The 22,595-nt window shown below is 40.9% G+C and overlaps 1 protein-coding gene across 3 annotated transcripts in view; it reads right to left on the reverse strand.

The window, feature by feature from the left end:
* Positions 1-22,595, reverse strand: part of igsf21a (immunoglobin superfamily, member 21a) — a 212,102-nt gene that overhangs the window by 92,392 nt on the left and 97,115 nt on the right. For all 3 annotated transcript variants that reach the window (XM_053867448.1, XM_053867446.1, XM_053867447.1), the window contains 2 exons: positions 19,090-19,211; positions 3,233-3,351 (listed from right to left, as the gene is read on the reverse strand). In XM_053867448.1, the coding sequence (XP_053723423.1) occupies positions 3,233-3,351; positions 19,090-19,211 (241 nt within the window). The remainder of the gene's footprint in view (positions 1-3,232; positions 3,352-19,089; positions 19,212-22,595) is intronic.

A 22,595-nucleotide genomic window follows, 5' to 3' on the forward strand; every position in this document is an offset into this window, starting at 1 on the left:
ATGTAGACAGGTTTAGCATGTATTCTGGAGGAAGAAAGTTTTAGCAGTCACACAGCATGAGCAGATTAAGAGACTGCCGGAGATAAAAGTGGAAGGATAAAGCTGGAGTGGAAGTGTGTCAAAGACATGTCAGCAGAGGTGAGTGGAGACAGATCGAAATCACTTGAGTTACGGGGTAAGCAGGTAAAATGACTAGTTTGAGGTGAAGCAGAATCCGACACAACCAAGAGCCAGCGTTTCATCTGTGGCAACAATATGGTGACCAATAAAATCAAGTATATAAGAGATGAGCTATCCATCACAACATACATTTCCTCAAATAAAAAGAGGGTTCCGTTGGGTTTGGTCAGTATCATAATCATAATTTCGGTTAAGTTGCTCGACAAGCCTTTTGATGAAACACATATCCTGACATCGCTGCCTTTCTTGGCTTTCGATGAATTTTTCCCCGTCTTACTTAGAACCAAGGCTTTGGGATTAAAAGTATAGCGGGAGAACACACTTTGCTTTATTGAACATTCTGTAGAGTCATTCTTAGTTTGCAGAGGATGCCTTTTAAATACAGAGTTGCTGGAGAAACAACGATAAACTCCGTTTTGGGCTTTTGATCTTGAAGCCATTTCCAGGAGGGGAAAAAAAAAAGGTTCTTTGATGCTAAAACCTGTTAAAACGAGCGCTTTAATGTGATTAAGAAGCTATTTGAAATTCTTGGTAGACTTCCTGAGAGAGATGGAGAGAGAAATATGTTGCAGTTAATATACCTTTGGTACCATCAAGACATTTAGTGTATATATATATATATATATATATATAAAATATGTTTTTTTTCCAAAATAAGTTGCAGGATTAAAGATAAAATTTGAAAAGCATATATAGGATAATTTCAAAAAAAATCTTTATATATATATATATATATATATATATATATATATATATATATATATATATATATATATATATATATATATATATATATATATATATATATATATATATATATATATGTATATATATATATATATAATTTTTTCTTTTTTTTAAAATAAATTGCAGGATAAATGATCACATTTGAAAAGGAAAATAGCTAATAATAACAAGCAGAAGAATTATTTTGTGAATGTGAAATAACTTCAGCAATGATACTTTTTTTCATGAAGATTCATTAAAAAATGAGATCTTGGTACTTCCTATTAATTAACTTTTTTTTCTCTCTCATCTTCTTCCTTTCCACATTTTTTTATGTTGGGTCTTCACTGGAATTCACACACTAATGGGTTATGAATAATTCTGTTTCAGTTTAGACAGCAATTAGCCACATTGCCAGAGGCCGTTCTGCTTCCTGTTTGCTGGAGAGTGGTGGTTTAAGAGCCAGCTGAGTTTGGGTGCTCTCTCATCACTCTATCATTCCTTTTCACCCCTCACCTAGCTCTTAGATAAGAAGTCCAAAAAGGTGTTGCGATGTGGGCCGAGGAACAACTGCACACTAAGCATGTACAGTAGGGGTGGTGGAAAAATTGATATTGCAATTTATTCTTGCCGTTTGTGTTGCAATAAATAATGGATAAAACACACATTTCTGCTGTCAAGTGACACACAACAACGGTACTGCTAATGGCTTCCAAGTTTAAATCAAGAACACGGACTGACAGACATAATTTGATGAAGTCATACCATGAACTCTAGATGTTAGAAAATATTCAATAAACTCCAAATTAAGATGATCAACATCTGCAAGATACTCAGAGTGCTGCCACTATGTGACACTTGTGAAGAAGCACAACACACACATTTGATTCCTTATTTGGTTAAAGCACGTTGTGAAATGCGAAATGTCAAAAAAAACTTTCCAGTTGGCCTACAATGCATTGCGTTTTTTTCACTGTGGCGTCACCACTTCAAACCCTATTGATGGGTATAAAACAATTGCATTTTTGCTTCTGGATCGGTGAAGGCTATTGTAGCTGGACATGTCCGTTCTTTGAATTGTGTGGTGGCAACATAAGCTCTCAACACTAGATGGGAGAAGCACTGTTTCTCACTCATGTCATGTTATTCATGATCATGCACTTTAAGTTGTCCACCTCTCCATCGCTTATATTGACAAGACTGGAGGCAGTGAGGCACTGTGCAAATGCTTTGTTTCTTTGAGCTCAGTTTTCTTTGTTCATGGTACATTGAATAAATGCATCATTTCATGACATTCTCCTTTTAAGGGTATTTTTTCTGCTTCAATTACACATATTGTGATATATCATTGATGAAATTTCTTGTAATATACGACATATCACAGATATTGTGTATTGTAATATTGTCGTTATCGTGGGACAAATATTGCCATGGTATCGCTATAGAATCCTGAGCTACCCATATCATCCCACCCATAAAGAACATGTGTCATGAATTCAGATTGTGTGACCGGTCAATGCAAGTGTATGTAATTACATGTAATAAACATGGACCACTTGGAACTTCCTGATTGGAGGAATGAACGCATAACAGAGCAAAGATAACAGTTTTGAGGTATTCGCAGTGCTACAAATCCCAATGTGTGCCGATAAAATATCATGACAACCTGTGATACTGAAAGTATGGCAATACTTTATATTTTCTTTTTAGCAAGAAAAGTACATAAATAATAGAGAAGAGTAATGCTACCAGAGTTACCTGAGTAGCATTACTCTTGTTCCATGTTAGCAGCAATGCTACAATGGTGTGGCCATGAAATTGTAGGTTTATTGCAGGGGTCTCAAACTCATGTCCTGCGGGCCTTTTGTGGCCTGTCGGACTAAATCCAGTGGCCAACCACTAGACGCCCGACTATAGCATGGGTGCTAGAGTGAAATATACAAACTGAAGGGCGGTGCAGCCGTTCAGCCCAGCAGTGCATGCTGTCAAGAAAAAAACAGTGACCAACACGACGATAAAGTGGCAATGAGTGTGATGCGCATTTGTGGGGATGACTTGTTGTGTGAAGCAGGTGAAAGCTGAAGATTTTCACATTCACGGAATCGCGGCATTGAGGGGTTAAAATGGGATTTACTGGCTAACACGGAATATATTCGGCACTGTGAGACCTGTCGCGAAGGTGCAGTAAAAATGAAAATAAAAACAGCATTAGCTGGTTCTGTGATACCAACCATTACGAACCAACTTCATTGGATTTCAATAGATTAAAATCCAGTGACAATACACACAGTCCATGTAGGTTCAATTTCCAAAAGGTTGTACTCACACATGACCGTAAGATAGACATTCCCTGAAGCCAGGACCACTTTCTCTCTTGTTGCCCGGTCATAGATCCCCACATGGCATTCATACGGCCCGTTGTCTGAAATCCGAACCTCTGGGAGCCTACAAAACACAAAATGCATTTCAGTTGAATCAAAACCCATGGCATAATTCCAATTGTGACAGGATGATGATTCGACACCCTAATGCATGGATAGGGTTTGCTGGAGCAGTCGCATTGATCCCTTCTATCTAGACAGAAGAAGTAAGACTCCTTAACTTGGGGCCAAGTCTGCGACTAAGACAGGAAGGCCAGTTGGTTTGGGAGGACATACAATGATGTTAACTGACTTGATGTAGCAAACCCTGATGGGAAATGTCAAAAAGAATCAGAGCCCTCTTCCCTCAAACTTTCTTCACTTTCTCCCATATGTTGGTACGAGGGCGAGCTTTGGGCCTCTTCTTAACTGTACAGAGAAGCCAAGTACCAGTGTGATTAATAATGTGTGCACAATTTCCCCATAGCTCACAATACGATGCACAATCATTTTTCTTCACCAGTTGCTTTACTTGCTCTCAAACGTGGCCATAATCTTTACATTCAGAAATGTTCTTGTTAAAAAAGTTGTTTAAGTAAAATAAATAATATGAGTCAGTGGCATAAAGCACTTTCAAACATGGGCTGAATGCAGGTGATTTTTAGAGATTTTCCCCTTTTTCTGTCAGATGGTTGTGTCAACTGAAGAAGCAGTCAGGCGCAACGATGTGGGCAGCACAATCAACGGGTACTTGTTCTCCTACAACCCTCACGGCGAAAACACATCAAACCGGCAAAACACATCACTCTGCTTCAGTTTAAAATGGCTTCAGTCTTCAGACTTGCTGTTTGTCTACGGCTGGGTTCCCTCACTATTGTTGTTAGATAGTGGTTTCTCTCCATTTTCTCTTTAAACGTAAAGCACCAGTGAGAGATTCCAACTTGAAATGACATCCTTGTGATGGTTCACCGACAGAGATTTTATCTATATTTCAACACGGAATGATGGAATTGTGGTTTTCAATTTACATTCATGACTCTTTCAGGTAGTCCTTCTCAAATAGTGAGGCAGGTCCCTTTAGATCTCAGGTTACTTTACTGGAATAAAGTGTAATTTCACATCCACACATATATATACATATATATATATATATATATATATATATATATATATATATATATATATATATATATATATATATATATATATATATTTTTTTTTATTTCAGGCAAATTGATGCAAGTCTTTTCTGTTACAGAAAAAAAACAATGTTAATAAACTTATTCTTTACTGTAAATTGGTTTATATTCCTATTTTATTTTCTTTAATCTTAAGGGTACAATGATATGCTGAGGTGTACTTATAATAATTTTATAGACAGATGATACTATTTACAGAGGCGGCAGAGAGTCAGGGGGTGGGAAACATTTACTTCCTCCTGTGGGGGGGCGCTATAGAAAATAATTGAGAAGCACTGCTTTAAGGTGAACTTCACGTTGGGGAAATCGGACGATACATTTCTTATTCGTCATCGAAGCAGATTTTTGCTCTCCACAAATATTGTCTTTCAGTGAACATTTGAAAGTCAGTTTGTTTGCCCTGTGAAATTTTTGAAGTCGGGGGTCACTGATTTCAAAAGCAGCGCACGCTTGGCTGAAAATCCCCAGCACGAACAAACATTTGAAAAAGCTAAGTGTACATAAAAAGAAGCAAGCACCTCCAGATATGAAGTGAGATTCTCCACCAGCAAGTCCTTGAGGGATAAGCATAAAACAAGCTTCTTTTTTTTTCCTCCGCCAGTGTTCCTCTTCCTGATAATGAAAGGGATGAGGGGATTGCCTTTGTCTTGGCAAGCATTTTCACAGTTTTTAAGTGCTGATGTAGCATGTTGCTTTGTCGGACAAATCCTGATTGTGGCTTTCACAGACTTAAATCCGGGCAGCAGAAACACATCAGTAATCCCTCTATGGTTTTCTCATTCCTATTTGAAACAAAAACAAAAGACTGAAAACCAAATCCAATTTCCCCAAGATCTGATTCCAATATGGAAAATGAATCAAGATTTATTTTGTAAACAGCCTGAGTCCAATTTCCATTTCTGAAAATAACTTCAGGTGCTACCGGACAAACCAAGAAACATGTCCCCCATCACCTCATGATCCCACCAAAGGTTCATTCAAGGCTTTCAGGAGTGACCAAAAAAAAACCCAAAACAACTTTTCCAAACCCGTCTAGGCTTCCAGAGGTCTCACCCTCACCGGTGACCAAGATTCAGCTGCAACTATACTGAGTAAACCAATCTGAGTGACTCAGGAACAGCCTCTGATAATAACGTTGGGTTTGTACGTTGGCAACGTGACAAGGCAGTTTGTGACTGGCGGGGATCTATGGAGGACGGAACAACGCAAAAAAAGATGAAAGACCTGATCACAAGCGCTCAAATATTCATTTCAAAATTTTGACTCTGTATGCTAAAGAAAGAGGGAACGCACGGAAAAAAATACGTGAAGGCTCAAAAAACCGAAATACTGAGTTAGTCCGTCTGAGTTCGGACTTTTAAAATGCATGTAAACAGCGTAGTCTGACCACTGGAGAGAAATTGGAATTTCTCTTAGTTGCACTACACGACCTGAATGATGTGTTTAATGTTTCGACTAAGCTAGCATGTTGCCGAGTTGGTCGACTGTCACCGGCTTGGGCGATGTGCGGCTGCGCAAGCTTCAGCTACGCAGCAAAAATAAACAAAATAAGCTAATCGCAGTCTAATCTAATAACCGTCTATACAATTGAGAAGTTGTTCCTCTGTCTTAGCCGGTGTCTGCGGTGAAGACATAAGAAACCTGATATCAGCTGGGTTTCGTGACTTGCGACGACGCTGGTCTGCAGATGTGTAAATTTGTCTTCAGCCAAAGTTCAGTTCTCACAAGAAGACCACAAGATGTTTTTAAGATGTGTTTAAGGAGATGACATTATCACCACGCGAGCAATCCTTAGCATGGTTGATCAAAAGTGTGCTTTAGTTCCTTGTGATACAAAGACATCAGAGTCTCTTGAATATTTTTATTTTATCCAGAGACTCTTCTTCCACGGTCATAGGAGCCGGAAGGACTGAAGAGCGCCACTCTTCATTGCTCATACTTCCATTGTCTGTGTACTGCATGTAAACTGTGGCTTTACCCTGGAAACAGTTTTGACATGGAGCAACCAGACAGGGTTCCACACTGGATGCTCTCTTATATATTTAAGAGTAACAGAAAGGACCATATGACACGTTCATTTGATCAGCTAAATTCGTATCAATGACGTTCCCTGCTCCAGCAAAGGTGAAAATCATGCATGCCGATGAGGAGCCAGTCATCTCCGTTATTGGATTTGGGTGTAATATAGTCGGAGAGCGGGAGTGCAGTGGACTATCCTTGACTCATGGCAGCATTACATCTTTTACAGGAAACTACTTTGACAAGGAGAGTCATGACGCATTACGATGGAGGTTTTCATTCAGCCAGCACAAGGCATATGTTAAACAGGTGCATGAACTCCACCAGCCTCAGAATTGAGATTTAACATCATCATGAAGTTGCAGTGGTTAGTCCTGTCAAGTCAAATAAATAAGACTCCCTGCTACTTTTATTGGTAACTCTGGCTGAATTGGCCCTTAAAGGTTGATTGACTCAAGGACTAAAAGAGGAAAATGAAATATATTTGACAGACAATTGGAAATCCTGACTAAAACAAAGTACCAAATACTGAGTTAATAATCTAGATTGATTCTTATTAAGTTTAAGTAATTATTAAGATTAAGCTTTTCACAGGAACAGCTCCTTCCCCTCGGCCATCAGACTGTTATTTTATTTTATTTTATTTTTCCTAGTTGGTGGGATCCCCACTGACCACGGCAATAAATTTGATTCTGACTCTGATTCTGAAGCACTTGTTTGGTAGCTGAAGTTGATTTTTATTTAAGCATTTAAGTGTCACAATTATCCAACTCTGTATTTTGAAATTTGGAGAATCTCTCATGCTCTCTGAATGGGCTGCCGGCAGAGTCACAAGTACGATCGCTTCTCAAGTGGCCTGCTTGACTCACTCACTTTATTGTCTGGAGTGGAGGAATGACTGTGTTTTTTCGTGTTTAGGAAATCGTCAAAACAAGTAATAATTACAAGCTGCGGTCAAACAACTATAAAGGCATCAGCGCCCCGATGAGATGAGTTATCACGGTTTAATACACTCACGCTTAAACTCAGAACTGACACGACTCAGTGTGGGGTTCAGAATGAACAAGCCACAGCCAAATGTTGCTCTACCAGGAGAATCTGGAGTCAACCTGTCCAACGCTTAAAGTCATGCCAGCCGAGGCTAAATTTAGAGTGGACCTCCTGCTTTCACGGACCATGCACATAACATGATCGTGCACACAAACGTCGAATCAGACAATCAGATAAGTGCTTGGCGATAATGCGGGGCTCCAGCGCCATTGCCTATCCGGAATAACACCGAGCAGAAAATGTCCGGAACACCACAACTCGAAAGAAATGAAAAAAAGTATGAGCATATTTATCAATTTTCGATCTAAACTGACTTAAGTGTCATTAAAAAGGGATTGTTCACATTAAATGTGAGTCGAGAGTCATGTAATTTGTGGTTAAAAAAGGAGCATTTGACTGAGCTTGGAACTGCCAAAAGCAATGTCACATATCTTAGATCATAGTCAAGGCTATTTCTTGCTATAGGTGAACTAGGCGAACACTTAGGGCCCCAAAGCAAATGCTCAACATCTTATAAGGTGAACTGCCTGGTTTGGTCTGTGGTTATGTGTTTATTACACCTCTTATATGTTTACAAATAAACATTGGTCATAAATAAAATAAAATAAAACAAGATGTGGCTCCCTGGTCCTGCAGTAACCACTATTCACCACAAGACTGGCAAGCAACTCTCATATGTGGACATCAACCATGACTTTTCAAAGAAAAAAGCCAGGAAGCCGACAACACACTGGACTGCTTCTCTAGATCAGTGATTCTTAACCGTAGGGCAGAGGCCCCGAGCGACTCTTTGAGGGCTGCTAAAAGTGAAACAGTAAAAACAGTTCAAGAAAGCACCTGTAGCAGTTTTGAAAACTAATACTTTCATTTACACTTGTATCTTCTTTGGAGATCAAATAAAACATATAATTTTTATTTTATGATGTTTAGACATATTTATTTTATTCAGAATTTGATTTAGTTTTTCCAATTTTCTCAACTGTTTGCATCAAGAGTTTTGTTTTTTTTTTCTTTAGTAAATTTGATGAACATGACTTGCACCTGCTTCTGCTGCTGAATGGACTTTTCATTGACAAATACATATCTTTGCGATGATCACATGAGCTCATTTGTTCTGGGGAAAGTGGGCCCCCGAGATCCAAAAGGTTAAGAGCCCCAAATACTCTGTGTTATCATGAGGTGTTGTTTCGTTTATTAAGCATTATTTAATCATTGGTTCGTTTTTTTATTGCTGCACTTGTGTGATTCTCTTATCTAAAATAAACATGTTTCATAAATACTCAATCCGTTCTAATAAATAAATGATTCTTTTTTGATGAGTTTTACCTGTTGCCTGTTTTGCTCATAATAGATTGTGGCATCATATGTAGACCTTGAAGAGGGATAGCAAACTCTTCATCACTATTCAACAAACTAGAGGTCCCCAAACAGCATCTTGCCTAGGGCCCCCACAGGACTAGAAACGGCCCCGATCATGGTAGTCACATAACTGCCTTCAGATGCTCCTGACCCAGACAGAGAAAGGAGGAAGAATGGAGATTGTTGTCGGCCAGGGGGCTGCACATGAGATGGAGGTTCTTCTTCAGATTCCATAGAGACACCGGATAGTGAGAGTACAATCGTATTTGAATCAATTCAAGGCACCTGAGCGATAAAAAAGAGACGGTGTACAGTAGTGGTGGGCTTTAACGGGGGGCTACCCTTCCCCCAGTTGGGCGGACAGTATATAAAAGATCTTTCATGGCAAAGGCAATGCCTTATAAGGGATAAACCAATAGCTAAGTCTGTTAGAGGACAGTGCATGTGCTCATAGAACAGGAGTTACATCCGCCACTGGGCTCGACCCAGTTTGTTTGACCAAAAATGAACACTTCATTTCACGAAATAAGAGAATTGGTAACAAATAACAAATGTTTTTCCTGACGTAGATTGGGTAAATAATGGGTAAATATTATTATTATTATTATTATTATTATTATTATTATAGTAGTCAGAGTGGTAGTATCAGTAGCAATACAAGTTGTGTGACATTAAATTTGTTTGAATTTACAATGCAAATAATAACAGTATTTCTAGTTACCTTGAATCCAAAGTTACAATATGTGATGTGCGTCAGTGTCCTTTGAGGTGCAAAAATAAATGTCAGCCTGCACACATTATGAGTAGATGCAAATAGAAAAAAACACAGATGCTGTCACCCGCATGCTTAATTCGCTCAAAGCAATTTTATGAATAACAATTAGCAATTAGCACTTGTTGTGAAAGGGGGTATTCAAAAGATCAGTTCAGCTCATTTGTTGCTTGAAGCTATGCAGGGATAGTTTAATATTGTCAATATTCACGTCATGATTTCCTGCTAAACAGCAAATGAAACGCACAAAAAAAGAAGCATCTCCACCAGAACCACGATTATTTTTGAGTGTCACAAGGTTGGCAGAGATTTTTATTGACAGAGACAAAGAAAACGCTTGCTAGAACCTGCCTCCTTGGTCGACACAATTCCTCTGGTAATGTCTGGTCTCTCCTCACTCAGGTTAAAAATCAAATCCGTGTCATCTTCAGAAACATTTCCCCCAGTGCTCGTCTCTTCCTGCAGATTACTTGGTCATAACTTCATTCTGAGAATCTCCCTGAAGGTTTTGAATCAGATAAAAATAATCTTTTGACTGGCCCTGTGCTACAGCTCACGCTTCCATAGCTTGTTGAAACCAAAGCGGATGGATTGCGAGGGGAAAAGGAGTGAGGTCTGCGTTTTTTTTTTTTTTTTTGCTTCAATAATTAAAACACAGTTAAATGTAGTGAACTTAATATCACCTCCTCCAACATCGGGCTGACTGCCGTTTTCACAGTTCAGAAACTTGTCAGTTATCAACGCTCATTTACACGATGTTTTTTTTTTAACCGTCAGATATTTAGTTTTGACTGTCAGATAAGATGACGCCTATCATTTATGGCTAGTAAATCATTTATTTTGCCATGTTTGTTCACCTGGCTGAACTGTTGAGCCAAGGCAGGATGGATCCATGCTTTTACCGGGTTCTGATTGTAAGCCCTCACTCAAAATAACAACGATAAATTCAGAACTTTGAATATTATGAAGAAACCAGGAGAGGTTGTTGCTATATTGTTGCTATATTGATATGGTGGTAAATTATACAGATGCAGTCATTTTTCTCTGAATAGTATACATGCCAATTCATCCACAACATTGCGTACGGATCCGGATACGGACAGAGGTTACTGTCCGTGCTCTGCGTGACTGTCCTCCTTATTTCTGCACGTGTCTACAAAGCTTACAGATACTGAAACGGAGCAGTACCGCCGGAAACCGTGGGGGAAGTGTCTACCCGATATGTAGCTCCAATGAGACGCAAAGAAGACACGGTAGAAATTCTCCGTCTTCCAGTTACGGTATATTTAACGCTTGTGTCCTACCTGCCACAAGATGATGACGTAATATCAAGTAGATACAATAGTTTTTGTTTTCAAATGTTTTCATGAGCTAGAGAAAATTGAAATGACGGATTTGATGTCACTTTCTACCACATGCGTCACATTTATATGTGCAAAATAATTGTGAAGTATCTGTCCGTTCTTCGGATGATGTGTCATGATTGGTGAATAGGAATTGGTCATAGCTTTTATTTGATGATGCAAAAACAGAATCTATTCATCCGCAGACAATTATACACCTCAGAAGATATTTTTATCCATTTGCCAGGGGGAAATGTGCATCCATGAAGGAGTTTTAACCTTTATCGAATCGGTACTACCACTTCCGGGTTTGCCAGGGTATTGTTAGTGTGAATGCACTTGCGCTATTGTTTGTCGCCATTTTTTTTCCGCTGCAATTTTCCGAATGCTCCAAAGCCAAAATGTGCGGCTCGATTTCCCATTGAAAATGACAGGGAAGAGGATTCAACAAATTTGCCTCTACTTCAACGGCTCGCAGCTGCTTCAAACTTTGGCATAGAAATCCCACTAAAATGCAGCCACACTTGTCCTCTGTTGCCCTAAAAAAAGAGATGGGAGCCAAGTCGTATCGTTTGTCAGATTTGATACCTACAACAGCCTCACCAACCACTGCCTCCAACAACGCTGCCACCGTTTTCCTCTATTGTGCAAGGGGTGCATTATCAATGCTTCTTCCACAGCCGCCATATTTGTTTTGAAGTTTGTTGTTGTCATAAATTTTTGTCTGTGGGCTGCTCCCCCTAGTGGATATATTGGCAAAAAGCAATAGCAATGCAGAAAACACACGTGCACGAAGCACGTGATCAGTGACTGTAACACTGTTTGAAATGGAGAAGCATATATACATATATACATATATATATATATATATATATATATATATATATATATATATATGTATATATATATATCTATATCTATATATATATATATATATATATATGTACAGCAAAACTGACCACCATATTTGTCAATTCATCAAACGTGAGTGAAAATCTATTGCAGTATTTCAGCTTTTATAAGAATTTGTCAGTTGTCACGTCTGCGTCTCAATGGGCTTTTGTAAGGAAATCAACTTCACATTGTTCTTGTTTGTTTATTATCGATCTTCGACATTAGCCTGATCCAGCAAGACGTGAAATGCATTTCACCTGCATTGCCTGTTAATCTTTTAACATTTCCCTACTCTGTAATTCCACAGTTAATTGCTCCAGACGTTGCATTAATCATTTTTGCCATTTACTTTGTTCGGCAACGACGGAACTCATTAATCTGAGCGAAAACCTAAATTAGTTCTGACACAAACAAAAGGTAGACACAACAGCTAAACTTGCGAAAAAAAAGTGTTTTACAATTGCAGTTAATATCTGTACAGGGCCACACGGCGGCCTAGTGGTTAGCACTCTCGCCTCGTAGCAAGACGGTGGCGGGTTTGATGCCACCTTTCTGCACGTTCGCATGTTCTCCGGTTTCCTCCCACAGTCCAAAGACATTCTCACTAGCTTAACTGGACACTCTACAATTCCTAGGTGTGTGGTGTGAGTGTGTGTGTGTGTGCCCTGTCCAGGGTCCAATGACCGCTGAGATAGGCTCCGGCGCTCCTCGCAACCCCAGACAGAACTAAGCGGTGGTTAGTTGAAGATGTATGTATGAATCAGAATAGAATTTATTGCCATGGTCAGTGGGGGTTCACCAACTAGGAAAGTGCTCCGAAATAAAGTGCTGTTAAAATAAAATAAAATAAAATAACAAAGGCTGATCACAAAAGCAACAGTCTGATGGCTGAGGGGAAGAAGCTGTTCCTGTGACAGGAGGTTCTGGTCGAGATGGACCGTAGCCTCCTGCCAGAGGGAAGAGGAACAAATGTATGCATGTATCTGTGGCCAGGCTAAACAGTTTTTCAGCTATCACAATGCAATGCATAGGTCCCACACGCAGCAAAAGAAAAAGGAGGGAAAAAATGCATGTGCACGATAGGATCGATGGCAGCAGGTCCCGCTGGAGAGGCGGCAACAACATCACACTGTAAAGAGAGATTGATCGCCCCCAGAGGCGTAGCATGTGAAACCCCTTTACTGTAACGCACGCCTTCCTCCCGAACTCATTCTGCTTACAAATGCAATAGTATGAATAAGAGCAGTCTTGACAGAGCATTGTCTGATCACTCGTTCAGTCAATTCCTGCATCGAATTAACTAGCGCATGATAAGGCATTCCCTCTAGCTTTGAGCAGCACGGGTGAACGGGTCAAGCTGGACCTCTGAAAATCAGCATTTTGAGAGAGTGAGACGAATGGCCGAGAGGACTGGATGCAGAAAGATGAATGTAATCATCTGTGAGTCCGGGAGGAAGCAGAATGAAACAAAAAGGACGAGGATCACCCAGGGATTTACATCATGCCGAGGGAGGAGTGATTGTTTTTGTGGCCATGAATCCGCAAAGCGCTTCTTTTATCGCTCTGCTGTGCATCCATTGAACCAAACCAGTGTGGACACAGAGGGGACTAAAACCACTGTTAAGCTCCTGAACAGTTGCCGACATGTCTAGCATCGCTGCAGAATGAGTCTTGTCGTATTTGTTGCCATCTTCAGGACAGCAAGCAAGTCTGTCAAAGTGAATTGCTGGTTACTCCAAATAAAAAAAGATAGGAACTGGCTCATGAACCTGACCTAAAATCTGATGTACTCAGCTGTAATATTCAATCTATAGCACAGAAACTCTCCACTGAAATGTTTCAGCAACACTGCCTCCGTTTTCCTCTATTGTGCAAGGAGTGCATTATCAATGCTTCTTCCACAGTCGCCATATTTGTTTTGAAGTTTGTTGTTGTCATACATTTTTGACTGTGGGCTGCTCCCCCTGGTGGATATATTGGCAAAAAGCAGCTGTACAGGCAGCTGTAATATTCAATCTATAGCACAGCATGTCTCCACCGAAATGTTTCTGTTATGTTACAAAAGTGTTGCAGCTGTGCACTCTGGACTCGCCACTCGCGAGGATTGCAACATCGCACGAGTTGGTGCACAACCAGCATTTGAGAACTTGTCCTTGTCGTCCATGGTGTCAGGTATAAGATGAGGTTGTCTTGGATTTAGTGTCCGTGCCGGTAATGACGTATCAGATATGTTTCAGAAAGAAATGTGGTTAAAAGTCTATACATTGTGATTCATGTTTAAAACTCTGCTCCAACTGATGAGAATTCCAAGCAACAAACATCATAAATAGAAGAGTGTTACACTCACTTTTAAGTGCGAGTGGGGAAGTTCAGAAAAAGGTTTTCAGCTTCAGTTTTGATCCAGACTGGACAAACCCCCCATACTTAGTAAGCAGGCGTGTGATCCTCTCTCAAAACATGTGATTCATCAGAGATTATGTCCAATGATGCAGAATGAAAAATATATTTACACACTTCAATCAGGACTGTTGTGTGTTGTCGACGGTAGGAACCACATGCATGAGCAATGTAAATAGACAACTGTCTCCGGAACACTTGTTTGACATTTAATGAAACGTTTCCGTCGATTTTTTGTTGTTGTTGTTCATTCTTCCAGATAATAACATCCACAACATGATGCATCACGTGACCTTGACTCTTTCCATCAGTCCGTTCCATCTGCTCTAAATGCTGTTGCGACTCAGTAATTTTGACCGCATTTTCGTCTCAGCCTTTCCTCGTCTCCCCCCCTCCCTCATGTGCAGTGAGGCTGCTCATCTGAGGATGATTTATCTGGACAATCCTACTACCCCTTTGGGAGAGTGTTCACATCATCACAATGGATTGTTGTACACACTTACATGCACATAGACATGTAAACATGATGCAATTGGAAAATCACAAACACCCCAGCATCCACACAAGAGCAGGAAGGTCTGAGAGGACGATGGTTTTGAGAGGTACCAACACCACACAGGCTGTCTGAAATGACTGGTTCCACATCAGGTAAAATCGCCTGGTCATTCGAGAGGGTGAACAAACATAGTCTTCGGGTTTTAGACTATAAAGCCATTGATCTAAGTAGCTCCTTTGCGCAGTGGTAAAGGTTAGGGTCCTGACTGACAGAAGCAGTGTGTACAGAGCTGCATTAAACATGATGTTTTACATCATATAGTAGTGTCTTAAGGTGACTACTGTAATTTATTTTATTATTATTTATTTTTTCGCTGAGCCCTGCAGCTTATACAGTAGCTCTCCTCCCAGCACATTTCCAGCCAACATTCAGCACTCTTCCAGCCGCTGGAGTGGCCACCCTTTTCTCGGGGAATGTCTTTGAATAATGTAAACCCCACCTACACATTGCGAGGTGTGAAGTCAAGGTGGCGCTTTCTCTTCATACACAAAGCCCAGTGTGACAAGTGAAAGCTGGTCTGACACCAACTTCGGTTGTGTTTTGAGAGTTGGATTTGGGCTCCACACATCCTCCCTCCACTCCACTTCCAAGACTTCCATGTCTCAGGAAGAGGTTACTTGAGGAGGCCGACACACACCTGTGGCAAGTTTGTGTTCATGTCATGACTTCTTCTTTCATGCTCTTCCCATTCTTACATTTCTCATTCTTAAATAAAAGTGGAGTTTGGGAAGCTCTTTTGTTCTGAGCCTTCTACTCCCGTCTGTCCCAAGAAGCCCACTATTCACATGCTGATTGTTAAATGCTGTTGCTGAGATTCCAGAGGAGCAGTGTTTCTGCGCAGGGTGAATGGCACACCAACTTGGTTTAAAAATAATCATCAACATGATGATGATTATTATCGTTATTAGACTCATCACATCAGCCCAATGAACCAGTAATTTAGTTAACATGAAGCGTTTTCATCCCTGTGTCTGGAGCTTTGTTTCCAGCGCCGGTCTCCTTCAAGTCTTTGCTGCTGAACCGTTGGCAGAGCGGGGGAGACAAGCCGCTGCTCGGCCTCCCTCTGACAAATATTAGCCTCAGAATCAGGAGACACTTATGTTTTGGGTTGCCTGAGAGCTCCTTGCTCATGAACAGATAAGAGAACAGAGATAATAAATAGATACACAGTACTGCACAATATTACCTTTTGATTTGGCCAAACAGATTTACGGCTAGTCTCAGGTTTGTGACACACATCTGTCTCAATGACATCCAACAGACTTCGTGAGTGTGTGGCTTGATGGTGACAGGCCAGTGGAACTAAAGTGCAGTCATACATCATGAAAAGCCTCAGCATGCTCAGACTCTGCAGCAAAATTAACTTGCAGTTTTATACTATTTAGTTATGGTCAAGTACAAAAGGCAAAGTGGGCAGACTGTAAAATGTTGAGGGTGAAGGAGCATGGGGGAGCTCCTTTATTGGGGTTCCATTGATGTTGTCAGTTACAACAAGCTCTCTACTCGCATTGTCTATTGCTGCTGCTGAAGGTCCTTGATGCTAAAGAATCGTGCCTATGGCTGGATGCTGTCTGACCGGGGGAGAGACTGTGTCGAACTGTCTGCGAGACACGAAAAGTCAACATCTCACCGGAGCTTTGTGCCTCAAATGCTCTGTTGTCAGTGTTAAAATAATTGTACAACTGCCACATTGACAGAACAGACCTGTCACAGAGCCGCCATTGAAAACTGAGACTGGCTTCATCTGTACAACGTGTCTAATATATGGATTTTGACAGGCTAAAGAGCCTCATGCTGCCTTGTCACATCAAACTGATGAAATCGCAAGCGTTTTATTTACCATAAACTGCTCAAAATGCAGTGTTTTCACTCGTGTGTCCGCAGCTCCGCCAACAGAGCTGATCCCCTGGAGGAGCCAGGAGGAGAACCAGCAGCTGAGACTGGCTGTGGGGTCGGAACTCCACACATGCAGGAGAAAGCACATTTGATGTAAATAAAAGATCTGAGGAGTTCATGTTAGTTCTGAGGCTTATAGACCGCTGCAGCTTATGTATGAACAAGAGCGACTTTCCTTCTTAAATCTAGTGGGGGGGGCTAATATTCCAGTGAACTTTAGTGTACTGTACTTTACTGTACTGAATCGTTCAGAATTTACGATAATAGTTTGTACTACAGTAAGTGTACTTTTGCATGCAAAGTTGACGCCAAAGTCATCTTTCCATATTACATGGTGAAGCGACCCTAAAGTTGAGGTTTGACAGTGTGAAATATGGCTTGACTTGATCAGAAGTGCAGAATATGAACACTCACTTTTGCTCCATTAAAGTCAAGAATACAAGTCACTTGTCTTCACGGTATGTGTTATTTGAAGAAGAAAAATGTTTTTTTTTGATGCCAGTTAACATGACTCTACCCAGACAAATCCTTTTCTTTCACATGGTGTGTTGAATTACATCAGTTCCTTGCTTTTCTGCGTGGGGACTAATGGAAGTGCCACTCTCCATAATTACCAGCAGTAGTTGTGTTTAGAATGCATTAATGTAAACGTGTGCACTGGTTGTTGCTTAGTCAATCGCTCAATAATTTACCCTCCTGTCAGGATGCCAGTATCATGTCAAAGTTCATAGCAAGTAAACATTTATTTGGCAGTGATTATATTTATTCTGCAATACTGATACAAGTTCAGTCGCTATAGAAGTCCTGAGAGAAAAAAAAAAAAAATCATGTTGCTAGTTTTCATGTTGCGCTTGAGTTAATGTCTGTGACCTGAATGCTGAGTGAGTACCCCCACAGCAGATCTGACTCCCTCAGACTTCCAAGTGCCAAAACCAGGACAAAAAGAACTTCTAAAAACAGGGAGCTGAAAATACGGTTTAAGCAACTGAAACAGGGCTACAAAAGCGGCATCACTGCGAACACGACAAATCCACTGTGCCAGTATATTGCTGTGAAAGTAAAACTTTCTTGGTCGACATCAATGATGGGGTTTCCATCCACCTATTCTTATTCAAATTTTCACAAATAGCGGAAAGAAACCCTAATGGAAACGCTAGAAAATGGAAAAAAGGAACACATTAGGAAGAAGTTTCCATGCTTGGCGGCGGTGGATGTGTCTGCATATCAACAAATTACAAGTTGTGCTGTAGAAACAGCTTTTGCAGATAAATCGACTCCCTGAAAGTCGCCACTTCACAACAACGCTGGCATACATTCTGCAAAATTATTGTTAACATTAGGACAGAATCTTTCGCTACTCTGTCATTATAAGCAGCGAACCATTGTCGAGACAGAGATGCTTCGAACATGTGACCAGCACACACTCTTCAGAGAAGCCACTCACAAACATAAGTTGAATATTTTTCGTTTTTACCGAGGGGTTTTTTTGAAACATGGCATGGAAAATGGTCTGGTAGGAAAATGTGCGGCTCTGTGTGGGTGTAAGCCTGACGCTATTCTCAATGGGCAACAGCAAAGGAAACTTCAGTCGAGTGCATTGTTTGTTTTGTCAGACTCATTAATCGCAAAACAACAATTGGAAAGGGGCATAAAGTCACGTTTTCGTTTTGCACAGTTTCACTAAAAAAGTGGAAACGTTTGGATGGAAACCCCATTAGTGAGTGTTCAGCAGAAAATGGTCGTGTTCTTCATGAAACACATATTGCTCAACAAAATCCTGGGTGTAATAAAATGGGAAGCAGCAGCCTAAGCGGCAGAGAGAGCATGAATATGACAGTATGCACAAAGTGTCAAGTGGCTGTTAAGTACAAGAACCAGAACACTCCAACTCCTACGTTCCGAAAATGCCTTTTTCAAAAATAATGCCATTATGAAAACCACAGCCAGATGTCCGCTAAACCTTTAATTCTGAACTCTTTATCCGCCACCTGTCACCCACCACGCTACTTGCCAAGCCTTCACTCGTGGTGCGGCCTGCAGTGAAATATTTAATGCAGTTGTACGCTCTGTCAGTCAGCGTGAACGCTTTGTCTTTCACGTTGGCTCTCTATTTTAGCAGAGTTTTCCTCAGCTAGGTGACGACAATACATTTTTTATAACTTGTGGATTTGATACCTCGCTGCGTAGGGCAACCAAACAAAAGTGTCAATATAACCTGAGGGATGTTCGGCTGTTGGTTCAGCAAGCTTGTCGTGAAATAGCCAAAGTCAGACGGAGGGGTTTAACATGACTTTTTAACCTTAAAGGAACACACTTATAAAGAGAGGTGGAGACTCACCTGACGGTTGACTGGTATACGAGATCCTCACGTCTGCGATAATCCTCCATGTGTGAGTAATTGGTATTAAACATGGCATCGTAGGTAAATATTTTTTGCTTGATTGTCCCGCCATCTGTGACCTGCGGAGCACAGAAAAACAATCATGAGCTTGACTCCTCCAGCTTCTCCCGAATCAGCGACTGCTGTCTCCTGGGCTTGGATGGAGATATACTCCGGGCAGCAATTACGTGATTGATTTCCTTCGCCACGATGATAAGCTTCTGCCGAAAACATGCTGACTGTGCATCAGCCAGACAGTCACTTTGGCAGCCTTAGGAGTGTGCACATGGTTAGGTCTCAATGAAGACTGACACGGCACGGTGTTCTGTGCCATGTCAGGCATTCCGCTCCAGGCAGGAGTAATGACTTGTGACGAGACACCGCGGGGCGGGGAGGGATGCCAAAAACATTGGTACGATCGAGTTCGCGAGGACAGTTAAATATGCAGGACCTGCTTTGTGTTTTGATATTCACAAGGACGTCATTTAGCATTTGAATGACTGAGATCGCTTCTCCACCAAAAGCCTCTTGACAGGATTCTAATGGATAATTTGGCCCAGTAAACTTTTCACGGGGTGAAGGTTCTGATCCAGCAGAATCCTCTCTGAGGTAAACAAGTGTTTTTTTGTTTTTTTTTCTCATATGCTGTATACAGTCCCACGTTGGGACACATTGCTAAGCAGCACTTATGTGAGTAAACAGTAGTTTCCCATGAAATGTAGAATAACTCAAATAACCTCTCGCCTCTAGAGAAAGCTTGCTCGCCTCCAGCTATGTTTTGTAAGTGGTGCTACAAAGGGAGTTGACAGTGCTGCTACAACCAAAGGCTTAAGTGGGGAAACGGATAAATTTTAATGTTTTGCGACCCATAATTGGGATATTTGATTTGGCATTTCAGGCTTACAAATATGATGACTACAGACAATCTTCCGCCCTTTGTACGAGCAGCATTGCATGTTGTTGCATTGGTAGGGATGGTTCTTAGTCAGAGCCGATTCAAAATTGGCAGTTTTCTCTGGAATCCTTAAGAATTCCTTTCATCACTTTCCCGACTGTGAAGTCGACAACCCTCAGCTGACAGCTACGTTGATGGTTAGCATGGTACAAACTGTTATTGTCGATGGTTTTTTTGAGGCTCAGACCTGACATGGCAAAAAAAACAATGCAATCGTGGCCATGAAATAAGTATGTTTGTTTGTTCCCGCAAATTTGTCCTTTGTTCCTTCTTATAAGTATTTCATTCCCACCAATTAGTACTTTGTTACTTTGGGTACTTTGCACATTTTACTCGTGGCCATGTTTTTTTCTTTTTTCTTGCCATGCCAGGATTTGCATTACTACCATGGTTGTTTTTACAGTGATGTAGCCATGTCTGTGCAGTATGTTTCCTGGGGAAGCACATGTAGTGCCCGGCACCAATAATGATAACCAGAACCGAACTCTCACCTGCCCTGAAGACATCATTTTGGATGTCATGTTTATATTGTTATTCAGTTAAGACCATTAAAGCACAATGAGCAGATATATAAAATGAGATACATACGTGTACATTGATATTTTAAATTGCTCACATGGACCAATAAAGACCAAATTTTAAAAGAACTGAAGCTCACTGTCAACTGTTTCATTGTTCAGACTTCACAGGGTTCATTGCTGTTCGAGATCAGACAACACAACTCATTCCTGTTTCAGTGATGCTCTGATGTTCCCTTGTCATTTGTGCAACACAGTAAACCAATCCAGAAGGCTAAAAACATCTTCTTTGATCCTGATCTATATCTCTTCCTTTTTTCTGAATGAAAATTTATAAGAGAATCACTAAGGAGTCAGATTGTTAAGCAGTATCGATAACAGAATCGGAATCCTACAAATCTTATCAATTTCTATCCCTCGCATCACCAGCATAGAGTTAGCACGTAATGCTAACTGTGATCCAGAGCGCGGACAATGGCACAATAGCAAAGAGCAGAGTTCCGATATCCAGTATTCAAACAAAAACAAGACAAAAATACAACAGCAGACTAAATAAAAATAACCATACTGTATGTGCCTCTTGATAACTACTACCAACATACTCTACTCATCCCCAGCACTGTTCTCCCTCCCGCCATCCGGCAGACGGTTCCGTAGCATCCGACGCAGAACCACCAGATTCAGGAACAGTTTTGTTCCTGGTGCTGTCAGGTTGCTGAACGTTGGACAATAGCTGCAGTACTGTTTATTTTATTTTATTTTATTTTGTTAGTATTTATCTGATATTCATTTATTTTGGTCATAGTTTTTGGAAACCGGAAGCCTCAGACCGAAATTCCGTTGCCATAATACAGTGATATGTTTTTGTGCAATCACAATAAAGAAAGTCTAAGTCTAAGTAATATATATGAATAATTTTGCTTTATCTGTCTTTACGTCAGCTCCAAAAAGACCTGTGAAAGGATACACTCTGCAGTGTGTGACTTCTTTCTTCACCAACATGCACAATACAGTGTTCAGACTGGAGCTGGAGAAGGAGAGGTCGGAAGATGGAGAGACCTGAAGGACAACTTCAATGGCATTTTGCACGAGTACTCTTCAAATGGAGGATGGACTTGGAAATACTGAGGATATTGTCGGACGGAGTCTGCCACTGAAAAGAAATGACGGGCAACGCATCCTGAAAACATATTCTCTCAGCAATAGATTGATAATAGCCTCTCAAAAGAATTGCCTTCCAAAATAATTTCCATACATATATGAAGCAGTTACAGTCGCCGCAGTGAAGAAATCTGGAAACCAAAAACGGCCCCTCCTGGAGCAATGATATTGATTTACATTACCTATGCTGCAACATTAACTCTTAACCACAAGTACAAGATGATTCCAATCCTTGACCTTTCAGCCACCTTAGTAAATGTCTGAGACATATGATAATCCTCATGTTGAATTGATTTTGACATGAGTGCTACATGACTCAAACAAGATGCATGTGAAAGATGAGGCGGCAGGTTTCACAGCTGGTCCTCTGGCGAGGTCAGTACTACTTAGAGGCAGACACTCATCTCGAGGTGAATACATGAGCGGCACCAATCTTCTTCACAACCTCTTCTTCACAACCCTCTGGTCCACCGGAAAGAACTCCAACACACATGGGGGGGCGCTCTGGTGCTTCCCTCACTCTTCTCTCCCTTCAGGGGTGGCCACAGCGGATCATCCTCCTCCATCTCACCCTGTCCTCTGCTTCCTCTTCTCTCAAACCTACAGACCTCATGTCCTCCTTCACCACCTCCATCAATCTCCTCTTTGGCCTTCCTCTCCACCTTCTGCCTGGCAGTTCCAACCTCAACATCTTCCTACCAATGTAGTGGCTCTCTCTCCTCTGTACATGTCCAAACCATCTCCATCTAGCCTCTCTGACTTGGTCTCCTAAACACCTGAGCACATGTGCTGTCCCTCTGATCCTATCCATCCAGCTCACTCCCAGAGAG

Source organism: Synchiropus splendidus, chromosome 6, assembly GCF_027744825.2.
Source record: "Synchiropus splendidus isolate RoL2022-P1 chromosome 6, RoL_Sspl_1.0, whole genome shotgun sequence".
Lineage (NCBI taxonomy): Eukaryota > Metazoa > Chordata > Actinopteri > Syngnathiformes > Callionymidae > Synchiropus > Synchiropus splendidus.